Consider the following 9,759-nt stretch of genomic DNA (forward strand, 5'->3'; position numbering starts at 1 on the left):
GCCAGAAACGTGGCAACACGCTGTATGATTTTACCGGGTTGTCTGCAAAACATTCCACTGTACCTCGGTACTGGGGGTTGCCAACTATCTCACTCCCAAATAAGGGACAAAAGGTGATGTCACCACCCCACGTGACCTCCGTTAGGCGAACACACTCTTTAGCCTACACCGCCCGGGCCTATAGAGGCTCCCGGGCCTACGATGTCTGGGCCTAGTGGCCCCCGGCCCTACAGAGGCCCTCGGGCCTACAGCGTTCGGGCTTACAGCGGCCCCCCGGGCCTAATATGGGACAAGGGCGGTCCCGTACGGGACAAACAAATTTTGCCCAAAACATGGGATGTCCCGGCTAATACGGGACAGTTGCCAACCATACTCGGTACATACAACCCTACTCGGTCTGAAGAAGGGTCTCGACCCGAAACGTCACCCACTCCCTCTCTCCTGCATGCTGCCTGACCTGCTGAGTTACTCCAGCATTTTGTGACACCTTCGATTTGGTACATTAGTTCATTAGTGATAGGAGCAGAATTAAGCCTTTCGGCCCATCAAGTCTACACTGCCATTCAATCATGGCTGATCTATCTCGCCCTCCCAACCCCATTCTCCTGCCTTCTCCCCATATCTCCTGGCACCCAGGACTAGAGGTCACAGCCTCAGAATTAAAGGACGTTCTTTTAGGAAGGAAATGAGGGGAAATTTCTTCAGTCAGAGGGTGGTGAATCTGTGGGATTCGTTGCTACAGACGGCTGTGGAGGCCAAGTTAGTGGATATTTTTAAGGCAGAGATAGGTAGATAGATCCTTGATTAGTACGGGTGTCAGGGGTTATGGGGAGAAGGCAGGAGAATGGGGTTGGGAGGGAGAGATAGATCAGCCATGATTGAATGGCGGAGTAGACTCGATGGGCCGAATGGCCTAATTCTGCTCCTAGAACTTATGGCCTCACGAGCAATTCAGCAAAAGGAGGCAGACATTTTACAAATATTTTTATTAATCAACATAGCTTTAAAAAATATATAATAAAAACACTTAGAATCTGTCTGGATTTTTTTCCATTTCCTGCTTGATTCTGTTTTCCACTTCAAGGGAGAGTGAGGTGTTGGAGCTGGGCAGGTTGTAACTGATGAATACTTGCTTCCCCGTCTTCTTTGCTGTGACACAGAGTAAAATGTTTATCTATTTTTAAAACAAATGCTCATAAGACAGCAATAGACAGGTAGTGTCATAGAGTGATACAGTGTGGAAACAGGCCCAACAATGTCCCAGCTACACTAGTCCCACCTGCCCGCGCTTAGAAACATAGCAAATAGGTGCAGGAGTAGGCCATTCGGCCCTTCGAGCCTGCACCGCCATTCAATATGATCATGGCTGATCATCCAGCTCAGTAACCTGTACCTGCCTTCTCTCCATAACCCCTGATCCCTTTAGCCACAAGGGCCACATCTAACTCCCTCTTAAATATAGCCAATGAACTGGCCTCAACTACCTTCTGTGGCAGAGAATTCCACAGACTCACCACTCTCTGTGTGGTCCATATCCCTCCAAACCTGTCCTATCCATGTACCTGTCTAACTGTTTCTTAAACGATGGGATAGTCCCAGCCTCAACTACCTCCTCTGGCAGCTTGTTCCATACACCCACCACCCTCTGTGTGGAAATGTTACCCCTCGGATTCCTATTAAATCTTTTCCCCTTCACCTTGAACCTGTGTCTCTGGTCCTCGATTCCATCAACTCTGGGCAAGAAACTCTGTGCATCTACCCGATCTATTCCTCTCATGATTTTGTACACCTCTATTGGATCTCCCCTCATCCTCCTGCGCTCCATGGAATAGAGACCCAGCCTGCTCAACCTCTCCCTGTAGCTCACACCCTCTAGTCCTGGCAACATCCTCGTCAATCTGCACTTCCTTCCCACTCCACCGTCCACTTGCAAGGCTTTGTCCCGACCCCACCTCTCTTTTCCAGCTTTCTCCTTCCCTTCCAACGATCAGTCTGGAGGAGGGTCCCGACCCAAAACGTTGACTGCCCATTCCCTCCACCGATGCTGCCTGACCCCGCTGAGTTCCTCCAGCACTCTGTGTCTTGCCCAGAATTCCAGCATCTGCAGTTCCTTGTGTCTCCACAAGATGGTGGTGTGGGCTCGAAGGGCCGAATGGCCTACTCCTGCACCTATTGTCTATTACTTTAAATGATTCATCTTCTCTTGCCCAGAGTAGGGGAATCGAGGATCGGAGGACATAGGTTTAAGGTGAGGGGGGAAAAGATTTCATAGGAATCTAAGGGGTAACTTTTTCCACAAAGGGTGGTGGGTGTGTGGAACAGGGAGGTAGTTGAGGCAGGGACTATCCCAACGTTTAAGAAACATTTAATCCAGATTGATTCCTGGGATGGCAGGACTTTCATATGAAGAAAGACTGGATAGACTCGGCTTGTACTCGCTGGAATTTAGAAGATTGAGGGGGGATCTTTTAGAAACTTACAAAATTCTTAAGGGGTTGGACAGGCTAGATGCAGGAAGATTGTTCCCGATGTTGGGGAAGTCCAGAACAAGGGGTCACAGTTTAAGCATAAGGGGAAGTCTTTTAGGACCGAGATGAGAACGTTTTTTTTCACACAGAGAGTGGTGAATCTATGGAATTCTCTGCCACAGAAGGTAGTTGAGGCCAGTTCATTGGCTATATTTAAGAGGGAGTTAGATGTGGCCCTTGTGGCTAAAGGGATCAGGGGGTATGGAGAGAAGGCAGGTACGGGATACTGGGTTGGATGATCAGCCATGATCATATTGAATGGCGGTCCAGGCTCGAAGGGCCGAATGGCCTACTCCTGCACCTATTTTCTATGTTTCTATTTAGACAGGTACATGGATAGGACAGGTTCGGAGGGATATGGACCAAACGCGGGCAGGTGCGACTGGTATAGCTGGGACATGTTGGCCGGTGTGGACAAGTTGGGCCGAAGGGCCTGTTTACATAAACATTTTAAAAAATAGGTGGAGTAGGCCATTCGGCCCTTTGAGTCAGCACCGCCATTCAATGTGATCATGGCTGATTATTCACAATCAGTACCACTGCTTTCTCCCCATATCCCTTGATTCCGTTAGCCTTAAGAGCTAAATCTAACTCTCTCTTGAAAACATTCAGTGAATTGGCCTCCACTGCCCTCTATGGCAGAGAATTCCACAGATTCACAACTCTCTGGGTGGAAAACGTTTCCCCTCTTTGTTTAGTTTAGGGATGCAGCGAGGAAACAGGCCCTTCGGCCCACCGAGTCCACGCCGACCAGCGATCCCCGCACACTAACAAAATCGTGCACACACTAGGGACAATTTACACTTTACACCGAGCCAATTAACCTACAAACCTGCAAGTCTTTGAAGTGTGGGTGGAAACCGAAGATCTCGGACAAAACGCACATGGTCACGGGGAAAACGTGCAAACTCCGTGCAGACAGCGCCCGTAGTCGGGATCGAACCGGGGTCTCCGGCGCCGCAAGCGCTGTAAGGCAGCAACTCTACCGCTGTGCCACCGTGCCGGTCATCTCAGTCCTAAATGGCCTACCCCTTATTCCTAAACTGTGACCCTGGCCCTGGTTCTGGACTCCCCCCAACATGGAGAATGTTGTTCCTGCATCTGGCCTGTCCAATCCCTTAAGAATTTTTATATGTTTCTATAAGATCCCCTCTCATCCTTCTAAATTCCAGTGAACACAAGCCCAGTCGGCCCATTCTTTCATCATAAGTCAGTCCGGCCATCCCAGGGATTAACCTGGTGAACCTACGCTGCACTCCCACGCTGCATCACTCTGTGACTAAACGACCGCGTTCTCTTACCGAGTCGTTGAGCGATCGATGTGGGTGTTGTATTAGAGGCATCTCCAAGGATTAATGAAGACACTGGAGTGGGGTCCTGCAAGTCAGAAGCACACCTTCCCATCATTAGTTCAGAGGTCTGAAGAAGGGTCTCGACCCGAAACGTCACCCATTCCCTCTCTGCTAGATTTATTCACAAAATGCTGGAGTAACTCAGCAGGTCAGGCAGCATCTCGGGAGAGAAGGAATGGGTGACGTTTTGGGTCGAGACCCTTCTTCAGACTGATGTCAGGGGGGCGGGACAAAGGAAGGATATAGGTGGAGACAGGAAGATAGAGGGAGAACTGGGAAGGAGGAGGGGAAGAGAGGGAAAGAGGAACTATCTGAAGTTGGAGAAGTCAATGTTCATACCACTGGGCCGCAAACTGCCCAGGCGAAATATGAGGTGCTGCTCCTCCAATTTCCGGCGGGCCTCACTATGGCACTGGAGGAGGCCCATGACAGAAAAGTCAGACTGGGAATGGGAGGGGGAGTTGAAGTGCTCGGCCACCGGGAGATCAGTTTGGTTAATGCGGACCGAGCGCAGGTGTTCAGCGAAGCGATCGCCGAGCCTGCGCTTGGTTTCGCCGATGTAAATAAGTTGACATCTAGAGCAGCGGATGCAATAGATGGGCGGCACGGTAGCGCAGCGGTAGAGTTGCTGCTTTACAGCGAATGCAGCGCCGGAGACTCCGGTTCGATCCTGACTACGGGTGCTGCACTGTAAGGAGTTTGTACGTTCTCCCCGTGACCTGCGTGGGTTTTCTCCGAGATCTGCGGTTTCCTCCCACACTCCAAAGACGTACAGGTATGTAGGTTAATTGACTGGGTAAATGTAGAAATTGTCCCTAGTGTGGGTGTAGGATAGTGTTAATGTGCGGGGATCGCTGGGTGGCGCGGACTTGGTGGGCCGAAGGGCCTGTTTCCGCGCTGTATATATATGATATGATATGAGGTTGGGGTCGGTGCAGGTGAACCTTTGTCTCACCTGGAAAGACTGTTTGGGTCCTTGGATGGAGTTGAGGGGGGAGGTAAAGGGACAGGTGTTGCATCTCGTGCGGTTGCAGGGGAAAGTGCCCGGGGTTGGGGTCCACCCCACCAGCCAGCGGATCCAACATATCATCCACCAACATTTCCGTCACCTACAACGGGACTCCACCACTGGCCATATCTTCCCATCCCCTCCCCTCTCTGCATTCCGCAGAGACCGTTCCCTCCGTAACTCCCTGGTCCACTCGTCCCTTCCTACCCAAACCACCCCAACCCCTGCAACCGCACTTTCCCCTGCAACCGCACGAGATGCAACACCTGTCTTTGTCCCGCCCCCCTGACATCAGTCTGAAGAAGGGTCTCGACCCGAAACGTCACCCATTCCTTCTCTCCCGAGATGCTGCCTGACCCGCTGAGTTACTCCGGCATTTTGTGATACCTTAGTTCAGAAGAGGTAGGATTAGAATTTAGGACATTCGGCCCATCAAGGCCTACTCCACCATTCAATCATGGCTGATCTATCTCTCCCTCCTAACCCCATTCTCCCGCCTTCTCCCCATCAGGAGTCTGTCAACCTGCCCCAGAAACAAAGAAACAAAAAAATCTTATGTTAGGAATTTACCAGGAAAAAAACTGAATTTGGAAATATCTGTAGCATGAATGGTAGAATCATGGAGAATTATAGTGGAAACAGGCCCTTCGGCCCAACTTTCCCACGCCGACCAGCATGCCCCAGTTACATTACGGCAACCTGCCTGCGTTTTGCCCATATCAATAGACAATGGGTGCAGGAGGAGGCCATTCGGCCCTTCGAGCCAGCACCGCCATTCAATGTGATCATGGCTGATCATTCTCAATCTAGTACCCCGTTCCTGCCTTCTCCCCATACCCCCTGACTCCGCTATCCCTCAGAGCTCTATCAAACTCTCTTTTGAAAGCATCCAGTGAATTGGCCGCCACTGCCTTCTGAGGCAGCGAATTCCACAGATTTACAACTCTGTGGGTGCAGAAGTTTTTCCTCATCTCAGTCCTAAATGGCCTACCCCTTATTCTTAAACTGTGACCCCTGGTTCTGGACTCCCCCAACATCGGGAATATTTTCCCTGCATCTAGCCTGTCCAACCCCTTAAGAATTTTATATGTTTCTATAAGATTCCCTCTTATCCTTCTAAATTCCAGCGAATACAAGCCCAGTCGACCCATTCTTTCATTAAATGACAGTTCCGCCATTCCGGGAATTAACCTAGTAAACCTACGCTGCACGCCCTCAATAGCAAGAATGTCCTTCCTCAAATTTGGAGACCAAAACTGCACACAATACTCCAGGTGCGGTCTCACTAGGGCCCTGTACAACTGCAGAAGGACCTCTTTGCTCCTATACTCAACTCCTCTTGTTATGAAGGCCAACATTTCATTGGCTTTCTTCACTGCCTACTGTACCTGCGTGCTTACTTTCTGCATGTACAAGGATACCCAGGTCTCGTTGTACGTCCCCTTTTCCCAATCTGATATCATCTTGCTACATTCGTGCATGCAGGCTGCCTGCAGCGTTGCAACTTCAAGACAGTCACAAAGTGCTGGAGTAACTCAGCGGGTCAGGCAGCATCTCTGGAGAACATGGACAGGTGACGTTTCACAGATATGTGAACGGTCAAGATGTGAAAAGGGGACAAAGGAGACGCTGATCAAGGAAGATGTAGAATAGATCATTGTTGGGTGGGAGAAGGTTACAACCATGCAAACTAATATAGAATGTAATGGGAGACAGGCAGAACAGTTTGCGAGCCGCCTGCAGATTGTCCCATGGCAACATTAACGCATGCAAGAAGCCTGCAGCAACCTCCAGTGTAACGTTGACGTCTGTAGCTACTCCCATTGCAGCATTGGCGCATCGTGCAGCATTGGGGCCATTATGCTGCATTATGCAGCGGAGATTGTGCAGCATTATTACATTGTGCTGCATTGGGGTCATTATGCAGCATTGGCGCATCGTGCTGCATTAGGGCACTGTGCAGCATTGCGGGCGTTATGCGGCATTGGGGCACTGTGCTGCATTGGGGGCGTTATGCAGCATTGGGGCACTATCCTGCATTAGGGCGGTGTGCAGCATTGGGTGCACCGTGCATGGCGGCGGTTGCAGGGCGGCCGTGCATTCACTCACCAGTCTGCTGCACATGGCGACGGCCAGGTTGGAGAGCGAGGGGGTGGGGGCGGCGCCCACCCACAGCAAGAAGCTGCCCGACATGGTAAGGAGGTGGAAATGCACTGACACGCCGCACAGCTGCTCGCTGAAGCCATGCACCGACAGCATGCCGCCCGCCGCCGCTGCAGCCATGGCCGCCTGCAGCTGGTTGCAGCTTCCGACCGCCGCCTGCAGCTCCCAGCTGCCTCTCGGCTTCCTGCAGCCGCTTGCAGCTTCCTACAACTCCCTGCAGCCTCCTGCAGTTGCTTGTCACTTCCTGCAAACTCCTGCAGCTTCCTGTAGCTGCTTTCAGTTGCTTGTAACTTCTTGCAGCCTCTTGCAACCCCGGCAGCATTTTGCGACCCCTGCAGCCTCTTGTAACTTCCTGCAACCGTTGCAGCTCCTTGCAACCCCGGCAGCATTTTGCAACTCGCTGCAGCCTCTTCTAAACCCCTGCAACCCTCTTGCAGCGGCGCCGCGGTTCCCTCCCTGTGCAAACCCGCCCCGGCCATCGACGCAGCGCCTGTCAATCACAATCCCCGGGCCAGCGCTGCAGCGCCTGTCAATCGCAATCCCCGGGCCAGCGCTGCAGCGCCTGTCAATCACAATCCCCGGGCCAGCGCTGCAGCGCTTGTCAATCATAATCCCCGGGCCAGCGCTGCAGCGCCTGTCAATCACAATCCCCAGGCCAGCGCTGCAGCGCCTGTCCATCACAATCCCCGGGCTGCAGCGCCTGTCCATCACAATCCCCGGGCCAGCGCTGCAGCGCCTGTCCATCACAATCCCCGGGCCAGCGCTGCAGCGCCTGTCAATCACAATCCCCGGGCCAGCGCTGCAGCGCCTGTCCATCACAATCCCCAGGCCAACACTTGCATACTCGCTGCAACACCAACTTCATCCCCATTGCACCCCTCAAACCCCCACTCCTCACCCGGGGGGGGGGGGGGGGGAGCGAGGTACAAAGAACAAATGAATGAAAGGTACACAAAATGACAAATCAAAACTCGTGAAGATGATCAAGAAAAGGTGGAGCCCACAATGGTTCATTGTCGGCTGTGGAGTAGGGGATACAAACAGTGAGACTCAGCAGCCCGACAGTGACACTGGTAGATCGACTATGTGGACCCCATTTACTGGTGCCCTCCCTTAATTCCCCCCCCCCCCATTTACTGGTGCCCTGCCCTAATTCCCCCCATTTACTGGTACCCCCCCTAATCCTCCCCCCCCTCATTTACTGGTGCCCTCTCCTAACTCCACCCCATTATTTACTGGTGCCCTCCCCTAATCCCCCCATTTACTGGTGCCGTCCCTTAATTCCCCCCCCCCCCCCATTTACTGGTATCCTGCCCTAATGCCCCCCATTTACTGGTAAACTCCCCTAATCCTCCCCCCCCCCTCATTTACTGGTGCCCTCTCCTAACCACCCCATTATTTACTGGTGCCCTCCCCTAATCCCCCCCATTTACTGGTGCCCTCTCTTAATTCCCCCCCCCCCCCATTATTTACTGGTGCCCTCCCCTAATTCCCCCCATTTACTACCTGATCTCCCGGTGGCTCAATAACTACTCCCCTCCCTCTTCCCATTCCCACACTGACCTTTCTGTCTTGGGCCTCCTCCATTGTCAGAGTGATTTTGACCAGCACAAATGTGGGACCTCATGTTTTGCTTGTGGGCGCTTGGCTCATTTCACGGAATGAGCATTTACTTCTCTAACGTCCAGTAACCCTTGCTTTCCCCTCTCTCTCCGTCCCCTCCCCCTCCATAGTTCTCCAACCAGTTTCACTCCTGATTAATTTTACTGATTGTAAGCCTCGTTGTGACCCTCCCTTCAGCCAACGATGAACCTTTCTACATTTTCTTATCGTCGTCTGCTTTAATCTGTCATTTTCACACCTTACCCTTCCATATCTCTAGACTCCCTCTCCCCTGACTTCGTCTGAAGAAGGGTCTCGACCCGAGACGTCACCCATTCCTTCTCTCCAGAGATGCTGCCTGACCTGCTGAGTTACTCCAGCACTCTGTGAAACGTCACCTATCCATGTTCTCCACAGATGCTGCCTGACCTGCTGAGTTACTCCAGCACTCTGTTTGTCTATCTAAACTAAATGATCGTTCTTTTAAACCATGATCTCCCTGTCCACAGCAAGTGACTCACAGCAACTGAATCAGGTGTAAACTACAAACTCGCTTTGTTGAGTTCCTGCTATTTGTGGTTTACAACATCCTGAGGTTCAAACAAACACACATGATTAGGGAATAACGTTTAGTGCAAGGTAAAGCCAGCAAAGTCCGATCAAGGATAGTCCGAGGGTCACCAATGAAGTAGACAGTAGTTCAGCACTGCTCTCTGGTTGTGGTAGGATGGTTCAGTTGCCTGATAACAGCCGGGAAGAAACTGTCCCTGAATCTGGAGGTGTGCGTTTTCACGTTTCTGTACCTGTTACCCGATGGGAGAGGGGAGAAGAGGAAGTGGCTGGGGTGAGACTGGTCCTTGATTATGCTGCTGGCCTTGCCGAGGCAGCGTGAGGTGTAGATAGAGTCGATGGAAGGGGGAGAAGCTTTGTAAAGTTCACTTGTGGATAGGGATGCCAACTGTCCCGTATTAGCTGGGACATCCCGGTTTTTGGGCTATATTGGTTTGTCCCACACTGGACCGCCTTTGTCCTGTATTAGGACGAGGTCGCTGTAGGCCCGGACAGTGTAGTTCCGGACACTGTAGTCCCGGACACTGTAGGCCCA

The 9,759-nt window shown here is 51.9% G+C and overlaps 1 protein-coding gene across 1 annotated transcript; it reads right to left on the reverse strand.

The window, feature by feature from the left end:
• Positions 1-997: 997 nt before the first annotated feature.
• psmg4 (proteasome (prosome, macropain) assembly chaperone 4) lies at positions 998-7,516 on the reverse strand. The gene is made up of 3 exons (XM_078426588.1): positions 6,999-7,516; positions 3,830-3,905; positions 998-1,149 (listed from the first exon to the last, which is right to left on the reverse strand). Exons 1-3 carry the CDS (start codon positions 7,170-7,172, stop codon positions 1,028-1,030), a joined length of 372 nt encoding a protein of 123 aa, XP_078282714.1. The 5' UTR covers positions 7,173-7,516; the 3' UTR covers positions 998-1,027.
• Positions 7,517-9,759: the final 2,243 nt, after the last annotated feature.

This window comes from Rhinoraja longicauda, chromosome 2, assembly GCF_053455715.1.
Source record: "Rhinoraja longicauda isolate Sanriku21f chromosome 2, sRhiLon1.1, whole genome shotgun sequence".
In the NCBI taxonomy this organism is placed as follows: Eukaryota; Metazoa; Chordata; class Chondrichthyes; order Rajiformes; family Arhynchobatidae; genus Rhinoraja; species Rhinoraja longicauda.

Coding starts and splice junctions, on each gene's coding strand:
- psmg4 (XM_078426588.1), bottom strand. CDS start 7,172: ATGGCTGCAGCGGCGGCGGGCGGCATGCTGTCGGTGCATGGCTTCAGC. Junction 3,906..6,998: donor TCGCCATGTGCAGCAGACTG/GTGAGTGAATGC, acceptor TCTGACTTGCAG/GACCCCACTCCAGTGTCTTC. Junction 1,150..3,829: donor ATCGATCGCTCAACGACTCG/GTAAGAGAACGC, acceptor TCTGTGTCACAG/CAAAGAAGACGGGGAAGCAA.